Source organism: Phodopus roborovskii, unplaced genomic scaffold, assembly GCF_943737965.1.
Source record: "Phodopus roborovskii unplaced genomic scaffold, PHOROB, whole genome shotgun sequence".
In the NCBI taxonomy this organism is placed as follows: Eukaryota; Metazoa; Chordata; class Mammalia; order Rodentia; family Cricetidae; genus Phodopus; species Phodopus roborovskii.
The window spans coordinates 3,141,523-3,163,672 of record NW_026126485.1 but is presented as its reverse complement, the minus strand read 5'-3'; the positions used below and the strand labels follow the sequence as shown (position 1 = coordinate 3,163,672).

The following is a 22,150-nucleotide window of genomic DNA, read 5'->3' as shown; positions in this document are numbered from 1 at the left end:
TTTACATCTTTTTGTTTTGTTTTGTTTTGTTTTTGAAACAAGGTCTCACTGTGTAGCTCTGGCTGCTCTGGAACTCATTATATAGACCAAGCCGGCCTTAAGCCCAAAAATCTAGTGCACCCCCTGCCCCCCCCCCCCGTGCTGGGATTAAAGGCATGTACCACTATGCCAGCTTTTTATCTTATTTAACTTTATATGATTACTATGATTATTGTGTGACTATAAATAGTGTGGGGGGACAAACACATGTGTGCCATGGTGTGTGTTTAGTCAAAGGACAACCCTGTGGAGTCAGTTCTCTTCTTTCACCTATAAATGGGTTCCAGGGTTTAAACTCAGGTTGTGCATAATGCTTGTATTGCAGTTGCCTTTACCACTAAGTCATCTCACCTGCCTCATTGATCTTTTTCTTTTTTCTGTCTTTTTTTTTTTTTTTTGAGACTATCTCTGACTGAACTTAGAGCTTTTGCTGATTCTGATTAAGCTGGCTTGTTAGTGAGTACCGATTATTCTTGGCACAGCACACAGCTTGAGTCTTCATGCCTGTCCAGTAAGCACTCTTCACTCTTCTTAGCCTTTGTATAAACATTTTTAAAGAGTGCAGCAGAGCCTGTTAAGTTCAGTCAGTAAGACAGTCATAAGAGGACAATGTTTAGACTTCAACAAACCAAGCCTACTATTACCACAGAAATAAGGGCAGAAAACTACACATGGTTTAGATATTTGAGGCTGAGAAAATTTGGGTTAATTTTTTCCAGTTGAATTAAAAGAATGTGTTAAATCTACATAATATATTTATGAAAATTTCTGTTGGTAATATTTGTAATTTCATTGAAAATCAAAATTATTTTCAAGATTAAACTATCTGTAAGAGTTGATCATTCAAGGTACAAACTTTAGTCAACATTAATGTTGTAGAAAAAGGCTTTGTGAACATTTTAATAAAAGAAGCACAGGTTCCATTAAATGTCTTAGTAATAAATTAAGGTTGAAATACTCAGTGTTTGGGGAATATAAACATTCTTTTTCTTTCATTTTTGAGGAGTACAATTAAAACCTGAAGCAGAAGGTTTCAGTGCATCGATTGTTCCAAACAACTTACTTGAAAATGTCACTCATGGGGAGATAATATACCCTGAGATTTGCATGCTGGAATTAAATTTGCTGTCTGCTAGCAAAGCTAAACTTGATGTGCTTGCTCATGTGTTTGAGAGCTTTCTGAAAATTGCCAGGCAGAAGGAAAAGAACATTTCTCTGCTCATGCAACAGGTAAAAGATGCACTAAATTGGATCAATATTTATCACACTCATGTTCCCATTATTCATTTCCATATATATAACCCAAATTATCTGAAAATTATTTGAGGTGATAGCTTATCTTTTATTATGCCTTCAGTGTATTTTGACTTTCAAGTGATTTTCTAAAATCAACTAATTTTTTAGTTCTCTAATAAGTAGCAAAAAATCAATATTGTCAGTAGCTAAACAGTAATGTATCCGGAGAGCAGATCTTAAAACTTGCATTTAATCCTACAATAGTATTCTTTCCAGTCATTTACACACACACACACACACACACACACACACACACACACACACACACACACACTCACACACACAACCACACACACACACACACACACACACACACGAAATAATTTATCATGACATTGCAGTTGTGTTATGCGTTTATGAAGTTAAACATTTCATTTCTTACGTTTCATTTTTTTAATCTTCAGGGAACTGTAAAAATCCTTCTAGGAGGGTTCTTGAATATTTTAACACAAACAAATTCTGATTTTCAAGGTGAGTTTAAACTAGTATAAGGGAATAGCTTAGTAATTATTGTGATATTGTATGAAGAATTAATGATTATGGCTTCTACTAGCATACAGCTCTGTGGTTTCTAAATTGTTTTTATATGTATCATCTTATTTGTTCCTCACACTCAGTCAGTAAAATATAACTATTTTTATTGAATAGGGGGAAATGTAGTTCCAAGGCCTGCAGTAAGTTGTTTAGTAGCTTCATGGAGATTATAACCTTGTATAAACACTGTCTTGTGTCTTCAGTTGTTCACGTCTCTACTCAGTACTTTCTCCGACATTTCAGAAATTCATAATGAAAATTAATGTGATATCTGACCACAATAAATCTAAATTATAGTTGGAGGATTAAGGCTAATGTAAGTGAAATGTTAATTTGTGTTTGTATAATGTTTCCTTCCTCCAAGTTAAATTGACATGTTTTTGTCAGAAATTCCTAATATTAGTGTTGAGTCCTGTAGAGGACATTGTGATGTCTGTGTCTTATAATTAGGGATGTTAATTTTAACCATTTCAGGTTAAGATGGTCTACTAGGTTTATTGTAATTTGCAAGTATCTTATGAGTGTCAACTTGAAGGTTTATAAATTTTACTTTTATCATATTTTAGCACACAGTTTTTAGCATCAAAATGATAGTACTGTAGTGTTTGCCAAATAGTCATTTTCTATTTCTGGAATTTATATGTTCATGAATTGGGATTGTACTACAAGGAAAAGCTTTCTCTTCCTCATTTTCTTCCTTAATGCATGAGTATGTGGTACTCGTGTATCACTCTTTCTTACCAGTTTTCCCATTATGAATATTTAACACTGGTATGCCATGTTAAAGTTTATAAACCTCCATTAGCACCATATTATTATCCAACTTCACAGCATACTCATTTTTTCCAAAGTTGTTACCTAATATCCTTTTCTTGTTTAGAGAGTTCTTCCAGGGTACATTACAATCAATTGTCATTTCCCTTTTTTTTTTTTTTTTTTTCCTTTTTTCTTTTTCATGCTATGCCTTTTCTGTCAAACCCAGGAAGAACTGATCCATGATCACAAAGATTTATTATTTCTAAAAATTATTTTCTCTCCATATTCTTTGTTCTTTATTTTCTTGCATATGAGTTGTAATCATGGGCTTTATAATTGGATCCTACCATTTATCTTATTTCATATTTCATGTACTTCTCTATTTATATTCTGGGGTTTTAAAAAATTATATTCCAACATTTTATCCAGGTTTTAATTTTGGCAACTGCCCATTCACTTAGTTCCTTTTCTGTTCCTGTGACAAAACACCATGATCAAAGCAACTTATAGAAGAAAGCATTTAATGGGGCCTTACAGTTTCAGAGGCAGGAAGAGAGAAAGCTACCTGGAAAGGTGTAGGCTGCTGAAATTTCAAAGCCCACCCCTAGTGACACGTCTCCTCCAACAAGGTCATACCTCCTAATCCTTTACAAATAGTTTCATCAAACATATGACCCTACCATTCTCACTCAAACCTTACCTATTATATAGGTAAGAGGTCATTTGGCTTGACTATGTTTTGTTTCATTTGTTTTTTAAATTAGTATTTGTGTGTGTATGTGTATGTCCTTTTTCTCAGTCACCCTGAAACCTGTAAGTTTTTTTCTCAGTGTGATTTTTAAATTTGGGAATTTTCACATCATGTACCCCAATCACACTGATTTCCCAGTCTTTCCATGTCTGCCCACTCACCTTGTAGCTCCTTTCCAAATTAAAAAAAAATAAAAATAAAAAAATTCACTCCTCCATGTTTCCTACTTCTCCACATATTGGTTTGTTGTCATGACCTTGGGAGCTGCAGTGTGTCACACAGTATACCCTTTTGCCCAAAAAGCTTTTCTTGCAAAGATTTATCACAATGAGTCATTGGTCTGGTTCAAGGCCTCTGGCCTCTGGTACACCATCAATACTGGTCCCTCATGAAAACTTCTCGTGGCTATCTGGCTGTTACCATAAATCTGCAGGACTGGTCCTTTCAGGTGCTCCAGCAGGTCCTAGATGGGGTAGATGTTGGGATGGGCCAACTCAAAGCCCTTGGTATAGGCCTGGGTGTTACCTGAGTTGGTCAGTCTGGGCCAGCCCTTCCACATGCAGGGCAGCTCTCCATTGTAGCAAAGAGGGGGGTCAGTTCTCCAAGAGCCATGGAAGGCTGTGCCCATGCCTCTGGGGCTAGTTTAGGGTAGGGACAGCTCTCCCACTGAGGCAGGCAAGGAGAAACCTGTCAGTTTTGAACTACAAAACAAAAAACTAAACATACTTTGATTGTGTAACTTTTCTATTCAAAACCTTTATTGGACTTACATTAATTGCCTGAGGGTAAAGTCCATGCCAGTTTATGGTGTCCTTGCAAACTGTCCTCTCAGAAACACTTCCTCTTACACTATTCCATCTATTCATTGCCTTTATGAAACGGTTACTTAAATTAAGTTTCTAATCTTAAACCCTCCAGTCTTTTAAGATACACCACAGGTTTTACACCAATATTGTTTGTTGTCATGTCTAAAGTGGAGAGAATAATTCATACTTTCTGTTTTAGAGTGAGAAAAGTTGAGGCATACTTGTAAAAATATACTTGGAACACTATAAATGATCTATAAATAATAGTTATTACTTTAAGGAATTTTTATTAGTATATTATTGCTGTTGTTTATGTTAAACTCTTTAGTAGAATAAAGAACATGGTCAAAATAACTAGCTTGTGATACTTATATAATTTTGTAATTAATTTGTAATTTTATTTCTGTCATTTCAATTTCCAAGTAATATGTGGTATTTATTATTTTGTTGTTTATTTATTTATTTATTTTTATTTTACATATCGATCCCAGTTCCCTCTCCCTCCCTCTTCCTCTCTCTCCCCCCCTCACATGCACCCCGACCACCCTCCTCTCCCAATATGTGGTATTTATAATTTAAATAACTTATTTTATTAATGTTTGTTCATTTGCCTTTATTTATCTTGGTATTTCTTTAGCGATTTTTATGATTGTTAACTAGATTGTTTATAATCATTCCACATGAGAGAACAGTTTACATTTTTCAGTGAAAATTGCTTATATCTTCCTTTAATTAAATGTGTACTGGCTTTAATTTGTTTTTTTCTTTTTAAAATGTAGCATGCCAGAGAGTATTGGTGGATCTCTTGGTTTCTTTGATGAGTTCACGAACATGTTCAGAAGAACTAACCCTTCTTTTGAGAATATTTCTGGAGAAATCTCCTTGTACAGTAAATATGCTAAAATTTTTACATTTTCACTAATTCTTTAATAGAATGTATATTTTACTAATTTGTAAATCACTAAGATCTTAATATTGTAATTACTATTAAGCTAGTTCCATGTTTTATGTTTGACAGATTCAGTTATATTATCTGCATATATCTTAACATTTCACTTTGATTTGGACTAACTAGTTACCTTTACCCTATTTCAACTCCAACCTTTGTGCTTGAGAAATGCTTTGATTTTAATTACTAAAGAGAATTTAAGTGTGAATAACAGCAATCATCCCGAATTTGTCCTGTTTCTAAAGAATCAGTATCTGTTCTTTATTTAAGTATTCTCCTTTCCATTGCTGTATGTATAGTTTAGTGGCTCTCAGCTGGGAAACATAATGCAGTTTTGACTGGAAGAATCTGCAGATGAATCTAGAATGTGGAGGCTGCTATATGTGAAGCAGCCCTGTCTACTTCACTGCCTGCCTCATCACCCACTTCAGTCTCAAGGCCCGATGGAAGTACTGTCACTCACCGGTGTGGGTCATTGAGGGCTGGCTGTATATGGATGAATTATTTCTAGAGCTTGTCTTGAGCACAATTTCCCTCATCATGGTCAACATTAGAGATTATTTTATGCATGAATGAGGCATTGCACTAAGCTAATCTTTCATACTTTGGAACTTAGTTCTCTTTAGTCATTGCTCTTCTTTTAACTAAATGTACATTTCAACATTCCATCTCTTACCTTTTTTGTATTCCATTTAAGCCCAAAACCTTAAAACTTTACTTCAGTTCCCCAAAAAGATATGATAGAACTTTTCTTTGGTTAGGGGAAAAACATGAAATAACTTGGATAGTAATTGAGCATTCAATATTATGTCTTTGATCATTTAGGAACCTAGAGAATTTGTAAGGTGGTATCCCTCACTTAAAAATATCTGAGTTATGGGACTAGAAAGATGTCTCAGTGACTTGCTTGCTGCTCAATCATGAAGTTCAGAGTTCAGATCCTGGCACCCATTTCAGGCAGCTTACAAATACCTGTAACTCCAGTTCCAAGGGATCTTATCCCACTTTCTGGCTTCTTCGGGCACCTGCTCAGGCAGGCAGGCGTGTATGCATGTATACATGCACACATGCACATACACATTAGTAAAAATAAAAATAAATCTTAAAAATTATTTTGAGAGAAATACCATGAGGAAGTAATAACCTTGTTTTATAGAAATATATGCTGATATAGTTATTGTATTTCATTTGTAATAATACAAATGTAATAAATGCTACTCATAAATATTAGATTTGTACCATAAAGTACCAAAATTTAAACCAAATTTATCAAGAGATTACATAATAATTAAATCTTCATATCTTATCTCAAATAAAAAAATTAAAAATTTAAAGATATAGTATATATGCTATTTTAATTAAAAGATTGCATCTTTTGTATTTTGATTATAACCTGAATTTTGACATTATGTATCTGATTACAAGATTGTAATTTTTTATTTGTCTTTCTTTTTCTCTAGGAAATTCTTCTCTTTGGTATTCAGAAAATTGTTGAAAGTGATTTTAATGTGGGCCCTTCACAGTATCTAACCTTTCCTCTACTTCACACCCCAAGTTCAAGCAGTGGTGTCTCACCACAAAAGTCTCCTGGGATTCTTAACAGTAAAGCCTTAGGCTTATTGAGAAGAGCACGGATTTCCCGCAGCAAGAAAGAGACTGACAGAGAGAGTTTTTCCTCTCGGCTGCTTTCCTCTTGGCATATAGCCCCAATCCATCTGCCATTGCTGGGACAGAACTGCTGGCCACACCTGTCAGAAGGCTTTAGCGTTTCTCTGTGGTTTAATGTGGAGTATATCCATGAATCCGAGAGTGCTGCAGAAAGAGCAAAGAAGGTAAAGAAAAGAAACAAACCATCAACTCTACAAGACGACAGTTTTGAAGGAGCAGGTATGATGGCAGGGGTCTGATCTATACACTAAGACTCTTCAGATAGCCATTTGCCTGAACTGTGAGGATATCTGGCAGTGTTTTAATATGTTCTTCAGATGTTCTTCACCTTAAAGGCCATACCTAACTACGGAACAACCAAAGCCTGAGTTTTCAGTTAGCACTGAAGTTTCCATTCTCTTCTAAACCTTAGATATGGAAGGGGATACCCTATATCTACAGCTGCTACTGAAGTTAACAGTCCCATTATTGTGATAATATGGCCCCTGATACTAGAAAAGGGATTAAAAAATAAGACCCTATAGCCTTCTGTCTCTTAACTCAGTGGCCCCTTCCTAGTTCCTATCACTAAGTCTTTATATGTAACAGTCCTTCAAAGTTAGGACAGAGCCCATCTATAACTGAAGAGTTACTGTTGGGTTATATTGACACTGTATCATGTTTTTGTCTTTCTTAGGTATGCAACAGTTTCTTAGGACATAGGGCAACTAGAGGGAATAGTGTTAGAAATTGGTTTTGTATTTTTTAACCTGTTGAAAATGGTGGCTACAGCCAGGATTTCTGAATCTTCTTCGAATCCCCCATGACAGCGCCCTTTACCAGCAGGAAGTAGTTTGGAAAGAACAACACCCAAATTCCAAAATATTGTCTATAAATGTTTGTTTTCATTTAAATGGACTTTGTTATATAAAATAAATTTAAAAAAAAATTAAAAAAAAAAAGAAATGGGTTCAAACATATCCAAGATAAAAAAAAATGGTGGCTAATATTTATATATCTGATTACTGATAATGTTCCTCTTCTTTAAAAGTCTGAGCCTTTGGACATGCACTTTGTACTTTTGTACATATTAGCTTAGTTTAACATAAAGTCACATCATAGTAACAAATAGCTTATCATATTTAAATCTAAGTGGTAAGATGGCATTGGGAAGGGTAACCAGCTAACCCAAAGCCTATAAACATTTTCCTTAGCTGGAGACAAACTATGATGCAAGGTTTCAGCATCACCCAACACTCTAAACAGTGGCTCTTCAAGCACTGCCGCTTTTCTAAGAAGAGTTTCAATAAAATTATTATATCAGAAATCATACCTTCCTAACAAGGATCAAGTAAATTTTTGTAGTGTAAGGCATGTGTTGATGGTGCATGCTCCCTAGAACAGGGTCAGTCGTGTTATAGTGTTATAGTGGCCCAAACCAACAAAAGCAGAAACTTAGTACAGCATATAGCTGATTATAGTCCTTCAGCAGCCCTGCCCATAGTTGCTCTCAGTTATCATGTATTTTAAATCATGTAATAATTTTAAAAACACTTTTTCATCCACTGTGTTCTTTTGAAGTTAACATTTAACCTTTGGAAATATTGTTTGAAACAGGTTCAGTCATTTGGGACAAATAACCTGTTACAAATAAACCAACACACATTGTATTCTTTGAAATTCATGTTTCTACACATTTTTATCAACTATTTTATTAATAGTTCTAACATTTTTCTCACAGAAGGTGATAGACCAGAAGGTACAGAATCCATCAATCCTGATGACAGACTCATAGAAGATGGCTGCATTCATTTGATTTCGTTGGGATCCAAAGCATTGATGATCCAAGTGTGGGCTGATCCCCACAGTGGCACTTTTATCTTTCGGTACTGATTATCCTCAACTCTTAATAAATAGGTCATGTATTGAAATAATTTATGTAATAAATTATTAAATAATATTTATAAGAACAATCTTATTAAAGATCCTTAGGAAAAAAACTTAAAAGAACGATTATCAGACAAGTTAGCATATAGATTCTATCTAGCAGTAGACAAGTAGCAAAACATGGCAAGTCCAGTGCTTATGATATCCAGTAGAAATGACTGGAGTAGTTCAATTGGCAATAGTAGCATAATCAAATCAGATGCATAAATATCCATCAGAAATGACTAGAGAGGTCTTGCTGAAAACAGTTGTGCTGGCATTCCTGATTGAGAGATTTACAAGCAGATAGAGGATTTTCTCTGTAGATGAGTTTCCAGCCTCCTGTACCACTACAGCTATATTTATTTATTTATTATATATACAGTATTCTGATTGTATGTCTGCCTGCAGGCCAGAAGAGGGTACCATATCTCATTATAGATAGATTTGAGCCACCATGTGGTTGCTGGGAATTGAACTCAGGACCTCTGGAAAAGCAGCCAGTGCTCTTAACCTCTGAGTCATCTCTTCAGCCCCACTACAACCATTTTTATTCCGTATAATAAAGATAGTATTCTCTGTTGGAAAGGGTTCTCCATCTAGCTGTTCTCAAGGGCACAATGTTTTCACTAGAACAATTTATTCATTGCCCTTAAGGGTGCAACATTTTTATTGTTGTGCTGTTCTCTTATTCTCCTTTTTCCCTGTCACAGGGCTAGGGGGCCAGTCTGTCCTTGGATAAGAAGATACTTTGGGAAAAATATGCTTGGGTTTGAAATGGGGTGCAGTGTCTGTCCTGCTTCCAAAGCTAGCTTCTTAGTCAGCTTAAATAGCATGTGACAATTTACCAGTTTAATATATCTTGTAAATGTAAAAATTAAAGCCAGTATATTATTTAGATTTTGTTTTATAGATATTATAAATGTTACCAGGTGTTTTCTACATACATTTCTCTTTATTCTTTTAGTAATCCTGCAAAGTGAATTAGTACCCAATATATTTTGGTATTTAGATGTTTATTACAGTATGTATTAATTTCTTTGTGAGTCAATTATTACATTATAATTTCTAAAATAGATAATGAGTATGTAAGCAGAAACTTGATTTTATAAATTGATTTCTAGAAATTATTGCCCAAGTTATTAACATCAGCCAATGAGTCTAATCCATTTTAGTTCATGAATTGAGGAAGCAGATATGGTGTAAAACAAAGACCTACTGACTTTTTCACTTTATTTTAAAATAGAAGTGACTTTTAATTTCACATATTGAGAATCACAGTTACAGTGTATGTGTTAACTATTAAAGTCAGAATTTTCATGTTTTTGACCTGTGATTTTTTTTTTCCCTACAGTGTGTGCATGGACTCAAATGATGATGTGAAAGCTGTTTCACTAGCACAAGTTGAATCACAGGAAAACATTTTCTTTCCAAGCAAATGGCAACACTTGGTACTTACCTATCTTCAGTATCCTCAAGGGAAAAAGAATGTCCATGGGGAAATTTCGATATGGGTATCTGGACAGAGGTATTAAATTCTCAGAAAATATTCTTCTCAGTTACAGTTTTAGCTTTAGTTTTCATTCCTGAAACATTGAAAGCTAGGTAAAATTTAATGTGTAATAGAAGAAATTTATATCAAAATTCAACTTTTTTCTATTTATCACTTTAAAACATAATAAATCTTCCATAGTAAATTTCCACAACAAATCTTCTATATTGAAAATTGTCCATGAATTCTGCTCTTGAAGAGTCAACCAACATCAGACTGAAAATATTTGATAGTTGTATCTCTGATGAACATGTACAGTCTTGTCTTCTAGTTATTCCCTAAACAATAAAGTATAACAACCATTTATAAGGCATTTATTTTAGGTATTGTAAGTATTTAAAGATATATATATATATATATCTTTTAGGTACTTTTAGGTACATTTATTTTAGGTATTGTAAGTACTTAAAGATATATATATATATATATATATATATATATATATATATATATAAATATGTCATTGTCTACAAGGGATTTGAGCATTCTCAGCTTTTGGTATCTGTGGGAACCAACCTTTGGTGAATATCATGGATTACTGTATTTAGGTATGAGGAGCAAGCCAAAAACCTGGGCGTTAGATATTTATGAACAATATATACTAGGTAAGTAATTATAAGATATGTAATATTGTCCCTCAAACCCATATATTACAAGGATGAGTCCACAAGAAATTATTTAGATTTAGTTTTAAAAAGAAGGCTAATACCTAAATTAAATTGGAATTTAAAGAAATTAAAATACTGGAGAAGAATATAAAGTATCATATCTGATAATAGACTTAGATGGGTCCTAGAACTATATAAAGTAACAGATTTAGGTGCATGACTTTTACTGCACAGCCTTTACAGTCAAGATAATAAACTTGATGATCTTAATGTAAAAATTAACCACAAAAAGAATTATGTCCTAGTTTGCTTTCTATCTCAAGGAGAAAGGATTTATTTGGATACAGGTTACAGTTCATCATGAAGGAAAGTCAGGGCAAGAGCGCAAGGCAAAAACTCAGAAGCAGAAATTGTAGCAGAGAACACAGAGGAATGTTGCTTACTCCCATACTAACCCTGACTTGATCAGTTACCTTTCATAAACAACAAAAGACTGTCTTCCTAGAGATATCACAGCCCACAGTGTAGGTCCTTGTCCACTAAGCAACAATCAAGAAAATGCCCCACATATATGCCCACAGGTAGTCTGATAGAGGCAATTCCTCACTTGAGTTTCCCTCTTCCTGGGTGACAATGCCAAGCTGACAAAACTAACTAGCACAAATTATCATGTGCCTTGGATTTGTTGAAATAGCATGTAGGAAGATACAGAATTTAAAACCAGTTTATCATGGGAGAGCATTGAAGTGGCTGGAAGAGCATTGAAGTGGGTAGACAAGATGGAAAAGCTTGGCAGGAGTGAGTATCGAGCTGATAAATATAATTTTATTTTTTTACAAAAGTCTGTTATGTGTTGTATACTTGTTATATTACAGACCTTTTGCTAGATGCTTTATACATATTATTTCCTTATCTTCTCAAAAACTCAAAATAGATTATATCATAGAAATCACATATATCTTGAGCACAAATTAAGGTGTTTGTCAAGGAATTGCTATGTTTCAGGCTTTGCACTGCTATAGAAGGCTGCAAGCACTGGTTCCTCATAATCATCAACTTTTAATCACTGAGAGAGACAAGGAAGAAGGGCTTTGCAAATGGCTTTGGGATAGTTCATAGTGTCTGCTACAGAAAGTTAAGCTCAAGTTCAGTTTTGTTGATTCATTGAAGAAAATACATAAAAACACATACCTGAAGTTGGTATCCATCTTCTAAATAGTATTCACAGCTGCCTAAGCTTGAATAGCAATTATAACCAATCAGTGAATTTGTTTTCAGAACACTGGGTTGGAGCTATTGGAGATGGGCCCCTTTTTTTCTTAGATACTCTTTTCATTTCGTGAGCTAGTAACAAGTGCCATTCATTGTACTGTTTCTGCACTGTACCTCATCCTTCCCACTACACTATGAAGTGGGCATGTTATTGAATATTTGACGTGCTTAGCTGAAACTTAGAGTGGGGTAAGGACACTTGCCCAGAGTTGTGCCACATGGAAGGAGTATAGGTAAAACTTGAACTGAGGCTCTAAGCCTAGATGGCGGTCATGCTATAAACCCTGTGCTGTGCTTCTCTTCTAGCTTTCTCTCTCTCTCTCTCTCTCTCTCTCTCTCTCTGGCCTCAGGATATCTGATGAGTATGGGGACTATACACTAGTTACTAGGCACTTTCAGAGTGGAAAATGAGGTAGTCACAGATAGTTCTGAAGTTAGTGAGTAGTGTTTTGTGTCACACATTGCTCTCTCCTTCCCATTTTACTAATTTTTACTTTGCTTTGAAGAAATTTCCTTGGTAGAAGTTAATTTGATATTAAGTTAGTAGAAGTTAATTTCATTAGTTAACTGATCAATGAGCAAGTGACAGACAGGTCAATAATACTATTTTGTTGATTTAAATGTGGTTCTTCGTTATTTTTGGAAACTACATAGCTTAATGTCTATAAAGAATGCATTTCAAGAGGCTATTTTAATAGTACATAACAAGCCAAGCATTGGGACTCATACTTGTAATTCCAGCACTGTAGAAGTTGAGGCAGGAGGATTGTTGTGAGTTCAAGGCCAGCCTAGGCTACAGAGGGAGACTATCTTAGAGAAATGAACAAACAAAAATAACCAAAAATAAAGCACATAATGACAGTGGAAAATAGCTTGCTAGCATCAAAGTCACACAAATGCAGTAGAAGTGTGTGGCGCAGGTACACTTGTTATTTACTGTGTTTATTTTAAGTACATCTTCCAGTAGGTTTTCTTTCTCACACAAAAAAAGTAAATCATAATGTCAGTAGGTGGCAGTAGTGTTTTAATTGTGGACATTTATTGGCCAAAAGGAGACAGTCATAGATTGTCTCATTTATTTCTTTATTAATATATATTAATTAATTATGTGTTTAATTGTTTAAGTGTAATTAATTGATTTAATCAATTAATTATATATACATGTTTGATTCCTGGATCTCAGATGAGAGAATCAACTCCTACAAATGTCTCTGTGCACCTTAGAGTGCATATGTAGACACTGATATATACACATACATAGATATTTTAAAGTTAAAAGATATTACTATTAATATAGTTGGATTTATTTACTAAATATAAATCAGATACTAAGGTTTTAAAATAAATATATAAAAAGTTTAATTTCTGAAGGTGAGTTAGCTGTATAAGCTAAGTCTCCATTTTCCAAATTTTAGAATTTGTCTCTAAATGGGGCACCCTCATTACCTTACTTTGGAGTTCAGGAACTTGTGGTTTCTCCAAGCAACAAAGTCCCCTCAGTCTTTGTGTTTCTGTGAGAAAGCCTTATGTTTACCTTATAAGATTCTGTTTTATGTAAGAATTCTTGATAAACCTTTAAAGAGAAAGACGAGACCAAACAAAATTTTTGTAATCCTTAACATTAGAAAACCAAATACAAAAAACACTGGCATTTCAGAGGTTTTATATATAGCAAATCTTGTGGACATTCATGGAGAATATGAAATCTTAGGAATTATTGCCAAGGCAGGAGAGTTTTGACAACTTAAAGGGAGAGGATTACTTTATTTCTGTGAACTAGGAAGGCACGTGTGTAGAAGTCATGTGTGTTTGCTTCCTCTGGTCAACATGTAGGATCCCTGGGCACTGTCTGTGGCCTGTGGACCAAGAGACAGAAAGCTACCCTCTTTACCCTCTAATTGCCAACAATACATTTTAGGACCTAGAAAACTTCAGGAGTGTCCCCTCTTTAAGTATCCCTGGTATTCCCGAAAAGCCATTAACTTAATTTTGTTTTTAATGTAGGAAAACTGATGTCATCTTGGATTTTGTGCTTCCAAGAAAAACAAGCTTGTCATCAGACATCAATAAAACGTTTTGTATGATTGGTCATTGCTTAACATCCCAAGATGAATTTCTGCAATTACCTGGAAAATGGGACCTTGGAAACTTGCTCCTCTTTAACGGTATATTTTCCTATGAAGCATTTCCAAACTTTTCTTTAAATTTCCATGTACTATATGAATTAATCTGACAGTAATTCTGATCTCTCCTCATTGACTAATATTTATTAGTCAATATGTATTGCCAAGATTCTGAGATTCACTTTCAGGATGTTTTAATATATTATAGCTGAACATTTTCTTACAGTTGATGTATGATATGGAGATGTAGCTTCTAACTTCATCTCTTCCACTTAATCAACATTACTTTGTAGTCTTGAAAAGTGCAATGTCATAACTAATAAACCTAGAATAGTTTTCTGTTATTTATGACTTTTAAAGAATTACTTGTTTTCTGTGTATGGATTTTTTGCCTGCTTATGTGACTGCATCACATATGTGCCTGGTGCCCACAGAGGTCAGAAGACAATGTCGGATCCCCTGTGGCTGAAGCCACAGGAGGTTGTAAGCTGCCATCTTTGCAAAAACATCTGTCAGCTTTCTTAACTACTGAGCCACCACTCCACTTTTATTCATGATTTTAGTACATTCTATCCAGATAGTGAACTTATGCAAAAACAATGAAAACCATTTAAAAACTATTAATCCTGGCACATAAAGGCATCGGTTCAAATTTCATTTTAAAATGAAATACATCAAGAAATAGTTTTCATCAAAAATTCTAAGTCTTCATTTATTAAAAAAAAAAAGCAAAACAAACCCAAGATTGGCTAAATTAAAATTCACTGTCTTAAGAAACAAATAGAAATTTTATCAAAAGCTTCCCACTTTATATTATATACATCCAAGCATCTTTAACATAGTTGATATTGGTTAGTTTATCTTACACTCACTTGGAAATTTAGACTTTATGAGTTTTAGATGATATAGTGGACAACCGAAAGAATCCAATAAGCAAACATACTCATACTCCTACCTCATTTCCTTGTTATATATGAAAAACTCTACTTGAAATGTTTTAAATAACTAGCTTTATTTTTCTGCTATCCAGGAGCTAAGATTGGCTCACAAGAGGCCTTTTACCTGTATGCTTGTGGACCCAACTACACATCCATAATGCCATGTAAATATGGCAAGCCAGTGAATGACTACTCCAAATACATTGATAAAGAAATTTTGAGATGTGAACAAATCAGAGACCTTTTTATGACCAAGAAAGGTGTGGATGTTGGTCTCCTAATTGTAAGTTTTAGTTTTATAAATTTTAACATTGTAGTCAGTTTGTGTGCATATGTTCATTGGCATGTATAATTAGTGGTGAGTTAGATTCAGAGTTTTCCATTTTTGTTCTTTTCTTTTCTTAGAATATAGAGCTTTTTCCTTAAAAAACTGTGAAACACTTTAATCTCATATATATATACATATATATATATACATACATACATATATATATATATATATTCTCATTTACTTGGAACTATATATAGCAATTTTATCAGCCTAGTTTATTTTATAGCTAGTAATATTTTAAGAAAAATGTTTATGACACATTGAAAATATAGCACTTTTAGCCTTACATACTCTTTTTTAAAAAGTCACACATTCCATTCTTTTTTTCATACTTAGAAATGAATACAAACTAACTTATAATATTAGTTGTAATTGCGTGCATTAGGGGACTGTGAGATGGCACAGTGGATAAAGCAGCTTGCTGTGCAAATTTGGTGACCTGAGCTGGAACTCTAGAATCCATGTAACGGTAGAAGGAAAACCATACACATGTGATAACATGTGCATATGCACACACACAAATTACAGATTAATTGCATATATTCAGGGCTTAGATAACTACTCTTTACTATCAATATAAAATGGGAATTTAGCCTTTAAAGTATTCCTAATTTTTCTCTATTGCTTTTTTTACATTATTCTTTTATTTTGTCTTACCAGTACACAGTTCAGGAGCTAATGGTGGGGATTTTTGTTAATAACACCAGTTAGCTATACCAGACTGGTTTAGTTTGTATATGGATAAGACATGCTATCCTAAATGAGACAGACTATTTAAACTGCAGTGGCTTCTTGTAAGTGACCAAAGCCCAGGATCCTCTCTGACTTCTTTAAGGAGTAGCTCAGAGAACTTTGACATGGGCCAGTGCTGGTTGAAACAACTATTTGCAAGGAGAAATACTGAAATTTTGACTCCATTTTTCCATTTTGTTTTCTTATGTTGACAATGTGAAAATTAGTTCTAATCGGAAGAAAAATCTATTTAGAGACACTTTTTAAAAATTGAAAGATTCTTCTCTCATACAATATATCCCAACTACAGTTTCCCCTTCCTCTATTCTTCCTAGAACCTTCCACCTCCCTTCCCCACGAGATCCACTCCCTCTCTGTTTCCTCTTCTAGAAAGTACAGCCTCCAAGAGACAATAGCCAAACATGATAAAACAAGATTCAATAAGACAAGGCAAATGCCCTCATATGGAGGCTGGACAAGACAACCTAATAGGAGGAAAAGAGTCTCAAGAGCAGGCCAAAGAGTCAGAGATTTACTGCTGCCTCTGTTAGGAGTCCCACTTAACATTCATAACATATGTGCAGAGAAATCTGGTGCAGACCCAAGTAGGCCCTGTGCTTGCTGTTTCAATCTCTATGAGCCAATGTGATCCCTGCCTAGTTCATTTAGTGGGCCATATTCTCTTGGTATCCCCCATCTTCCTTAACTCCTACAGTCTCTGCTCCCTCAGCAACACCTTTAATTATGTAGGTAGCCTGTGAGAAAATCCAAAACAAAAACTTGGGGTAAATCAACCCAGAGTCCTCATTTCTAAGAAATAGAACAGTAACAAAATGAAGTCAAGTGTGGCAGAAGACTTAACTTTTCTGTATTAAGTATATAAATTCTTATCTATGTGAGTTTGATTATAGAACTAATAAAAACGTTCTCTGAATAATGAGAAAAAGGCTGGTTGTAATTAGTATTTATATTTTTTTAATTTTTTTAATTTATTTTATATAACAAAGTCCAATTAAATGAAAACAAACATTTATACACAATATTTGGGAATTTGGGCGTTGTCCTTTCCAAACTACTTCCTGCTGGTAAGGGGCACTGTCATGGGGGATTCTAAGAAGATGCAGAAATCCTGGCTGTAGTCTGCAAAGCTGCTTTGTGCAGCTGTTTTGAATGTAGGATCACCTTGTACTCTGTTTCAGGCCTTCTGGCTTGATCAAACCACATTAGTCTGGAAGGAATCCACATCTTTTCATTTTCTGTGGAAACAAAAATAGAAATCCTTTTCCCCAGTAACTTGTCCTTGAACTTAAATTTTGGAGTCAAAGCATTTTTTTTTAATTTAATTTATTATTTTACATGTCGATCCCAGTTCCCTCTCCCTCAATCCCTCCCTCTCTCCCTCCCTCCCTCCCTCCCTCCCTCCCTCCCTCCCTCTCTTACTCCCTATCTCCCTCTCTCCCTCCCTCCTTCCCTCCCTTTTACCCTCTCTGCTCTCTCACATGTACTCTAAACACCCTCCCCTCCCATCCCCCACCCCAATTCCATATGTAGGGGAATGCCATCCAGTTGGGGTCATGTAGATCTGACAGGTCATGTGAAGTAGGGACTAGGGCTTCTCTCCTGTCTCTAGATTAAGGCAGTTATCCCTCCATGGGGGATGTGTTCACAAAGTCCTTTTGTGTACCAGGGATACATCCTGGTTCCACTGTCTGAGATCCCTTAGACTGCTCAGTCCTTCTGGCTGAGACCCATATTCAGGGGGGCCTGAGTCAGTCCCATGCTGGCTTCCCAGCTATCAGTCTAGTGGCTGTTAGCTCCTCCTTGTTCAGGTAAGCTGTCTGTATGTGTTTCTGCTGCCTTGTCTTGTCCTCTCCATCTGCATCTGGGTTCTACTTCGACTCAGTGTTTATGTATGGGTGTTTGATCCTGTTTCCAACAGGCATTAGTTGAGGGCTCCAGGGATAAGTTAGTTGTTGATCTCACTCTCCGGGAAGGGCATTTATGATAGCCTTTCCATGGAAGCTCAAATTGTTAGTTGAGAGCAGTCTTGTAGTTCTCTAGACCTTTCTTTGTGTTCAAATTTTATCCTCAAACCAATATTGGCTCTCTATTTTATGTTCTCTCTCTGTCTCTGTCTCTGACTGTCTCTCTGTCTCTCTGTCTCTCTGTCTCTGTCTCTGTCTCTCTCTCTCCTGTCTTCTGTTCCTAACCAGGCTCAATCTTCCTGGTCGCACATGTTTTCCTTTCCTCCCCCTTGTTTTCTCCTACTTCTCTCTCCATTCGCTGCCCCCCCCCGCACTTCTCCTGAGCTCTGGGGGACTTATCCCTTCCCAGTTCTGCGAGGGACTTTATATGAATCTCTTAGAATACACCTTGTATCCTAGTTCCTCTGGTGGTGTGAATTATAGGCGAGTGATCCTTTCCTCTAGGTCTAAAATCCATATATGAGCGAGTACATACCATGTTCCTCTTTTTGTGACTGGGTTTCCTCATTCAGGATGGTTTCTTCAAGTGCCATCACTTGTCTGCGAATTTCAAGATACCATTATTTTTTTTCTGCAGAGTAGTATTCCATTGTGTAGACGTGCCACATCTTCTTTATCCAATCTTCAATTGAGGGGCATCTAGGTTGCTTCCAGGTACTTGCTATTACAAATAGTGCTGCTATGAACATAGTTGAACAGATGTCTTTGTTGCATGGATGCGAATTCTTTGGGTATATGCCTATGAGGGGGATTGCTGGGTCCTGTGGTAAACTAATTCCCATTTTCCCAGGAACCGCCATACTGATCTCCAAAATGGCTATATGAGTTTGCACTCCCACCAGCAGTGGAGGAGTGTTCCCCTTTCTCCACATCCTCTCCAACATGAGTCATCATTGGTGTTTCTAGTTTTAGCCATTCTGGCAGGGGTAAGATGGTCTCTCAAAGTTGTTTTGATTTGCATTTCCCTGATAGCTAAGGATGTGGAACATTTTCTTAAGTGTCTTTCAGCCTTTCTGATTTCCTCTATTGAGAATTCTTTCTTCAGTTCTGTACCACATTTTTTAATAGGGTTATTTGGTGTTTTGTTGACTAGTTTCTTGAGTTCTTTGTATATTTTGGAGATCAGCCCTTTGTCGGATATAGGATTGGTGAAAATCTTTTCCCAGTCTGTGGGCTGCTGTTTGGTCTTGTCCACTGTGTCCTTTGCCTTACAGAAGCTTCTAAGTTTGAAGAGGTCCCATTTATTAATTGTTGTTCTCAGTGTCTGTGCCCCTGGAGTTATGTTCAGGAAGCAGTCTCCTATACCAATTTGTTCAAGGGTACCTCCCTCCTACTTTCTCTTCTAAGAGGGTCAATGTGGCTGGATTGATGTTGAGGTCTTTGATCCATTTGGACTTGAGTTTTGTGCATGGCGACAGACATGGGTCTATCTGCAGTCTTCTACACACCCTCATCCAATTGTGCCAGCACCATTTGTTGAAGATGCTGTCCTCGCCCCATTGTATAATTTTAGCTGTTTTGTTGAAAATCAGGTATTCATATGTGTGTGGGTTAATATCAGGATTTTCAATTTGATTCCATTGGTCTACCGGTCTATTTTTATACCAATACCAGGCTGTTTTCAGAACTATAGCTCTGTAGTAGAGCTTAAAGTCAGGAATGGTGATGCCTCCTGAAGTTCTTTTATTGTAAATGGTTGTTTTGGTTATCCTGGGTCTTTTGTTTTTCCATATAAAGTTGATTATTATCCTTTCAAGGTCAGTGAAGAATTGTGGTGGGATTTTAATGGGGATTGTATTGAATCTGTAGATTGCTTTTGGCAAGGTTGCCATTTTTACTATGTTTATCCTACCTATCCAAGAGCATAGGAGATCTTTCCATTTTCTGGTATCTTCTTTAATTTCTTTCTTTAGAGCCACAAAGTTCTTATTATATAGGTCTTTTACTTGTTTGGTAAGAGTTACACCAAGATGCTTTATGTTGCTTGTGGCTATTGTACAGGGTGATGTTTCCCTGATTTCTTTCTCTGTCTCTTTGTTGTCTGAAAAAAGTAGGGCTACTGATTTTTTTTTGAGTTTATCTTATATCCTGCTAGTTTGCTGAAGGTGTTTATCAGCTGTAGGAGTTCCCTGGTAGAGTTTATTGGGTCGCTTATGTAAACTATCATATCATCTGCAGATAGAGCCAGTTTGACTTCTTCCTTTCCAATTTGGATCCCCTTGATCTCCTTTTGTTGTCTTATAGCATTAGCTAGAACTTCTAGTACGATATTGAAGAGATATCGAGAGAGAGGGCAGCCTTGTCTTGTTCTTGATTTTAGAGTAATTGGCTTAAGATTCTCTCCATTCAGTTTGATGTTGGCAGTTGGTTTGCTGTATATTGCTCTTATTATGTTTAGATATGTTCCTGTTATCCCTGACTTCTCCAAGACCTTTATCATGAAAGGGTGTTGAATTTTGTCGAAGGCTTTTTCCGCATATAGGGAGATAATCATATGGTTTTTCTTTTTCTGTTTGTTTATATGGTGGATCACGTTGATAGATTTTCGTATGTTAAACCATCCCTGCATTCCAGGGATGAAGCCTACTTGGTCATGGTGGATGATTTCTCTGATGAATTCTTGAATTCGGTTTGCCTGTATTCTATTGAGTATTTTTGCATCAATGTTCATCAGGGATATTGGTCTGTAGTTTTCTTTCTTAATTTTGTCTTTGTGAGGTTTGGGTACCAAGGTTATTGTGGCCTCATAAAAAGAGTTTGGCAGTGAACCTTCTGTTTCTATCTTGTGGAACAGTTTGAGGAGTAGTGGTATTAGTTCTTCCTTGAATGTCTGGTAGAATTCTGCGCTGAATCCATCTGGCCCTGGACTTTTTTTGGTTGGAAGGCTTTTGATGACTGCTTCTATTTCATTGCGGGTTATAGGTCTATTTAAGTTGTTTGTCTGCTCTTAATTTAATTTTGGTAAGTGATAGTTATCCAGAAATTTGTCCATTTCCTTTGAATTTTCAATTTTTGTGGAATACAGATTTTCAAAGTATGACCTGAAAATTGTCTGGATTTCCTCTGTGTCTGTTGTTATGTTCCCCATTTCATTTCTGATTTCGTTAATTTGCATGTTCTCTCTCTGCTTTTTCATTAATTTGGATAAAGGTTTGTCTATCTTGTTGATTTTCTCAAAAAACCAACTCTTCGTTGCATTGATTTTTTTGTATTGTTTTCATGGTTTCTATTTTGTTGATTTCAGCCCTCAAGTTGATTATTTCCTGGCGTCTACTCCTACAGGGTGAATTCGCTTCTCTCTGTTCTAAGGCTTTCAGTTGTGCTGTTAATTCTCTTATGTGACTATCCTCTATTTTCTTCATATGGGCACTTAGTGCAATGAACTTCCCTCGTAGCACTGCTTTCAAGGTATCCCATAAGTTCAGGTATGTTGTATCCTCATTCTCGTTGAATATTAGAAAATCCTTAATTTCTTTCTTTATTTCTTCTTTGACCCAGGAATGGTGCAATTGCACATTGTTCAGTTTCCATGAGTTTGCAGGTTTTCTGCTATTTGTGTTGTTGTTGAATTCCAATTTTAAAGCATGGTGGTCCGATAAGATACAGGGGACTATTCCTATTCTCTTGTATCTGTTGAGGTTTGTTATGGCACCTAGTATGTGGTCGATTTTAGAGAATGTTCCATGTGGAGCAGAGAAGAAGATATATTCTTTTGTCTTTGGATGGAATGTTCTATAGATGTCTGTTAACCCCAGTTGAGACATAACTTCTGTTAATTCTTTTGTTTCTTTGTTGAGTTTCTGATTTGTGTTCCTGTCTAGTGTTGAGAGTGGAGTATTGAAGTCTCCCACTATAAGTGTGTGAGGTTTTATATGAGCTTTGAGTTTTAGTAGCGTTTCTTTTAC

At 35.7% G+C, this 22,150-nt stretch overlaps 1 protein-coding gene across 1 annotated transcript in view; it reads left to right on the top strand.

The window, feature by feature from the left end:
* Positions 1-22,150, top strand: part of Lyst (lysosomal trafficking regulator) — a 171,278-nt gene that overhangs the window by 48,162 nt on the left and 100,966 nt on the right. The window contains exons 9-16 of the mRNA XM_051194746.1: positions 1,043-1,269; positions 1,740-1,806; positions 4,962-5,071; positions 6,592-7,018; positions 8,520-8,664; positions 10,059-10,232; positions 14,141-14,301; positions 15,290-15,480. Coding sequence (XP_051050703.1) covers positions 1,043-1,269; positions 1,740-1,806; positions 4,962-5,071; positions 6,592-7,018; positions 8,520-8,664; positions 10,059-10,232; positions 14,141-14,301; positions 15,290-15,480 — 1,502 coding nt within the window. The remainder of the gene's footprint in view (positions 1-1,042; positions 1,270-1,739; positions 1,807-4,961; positions 5,072-6,591; positions 7,019-8,519; positions 8,665-10,058; positions 10,233-14,140; positions 14,302-15,289; positions 15,481-22,150) is intronic.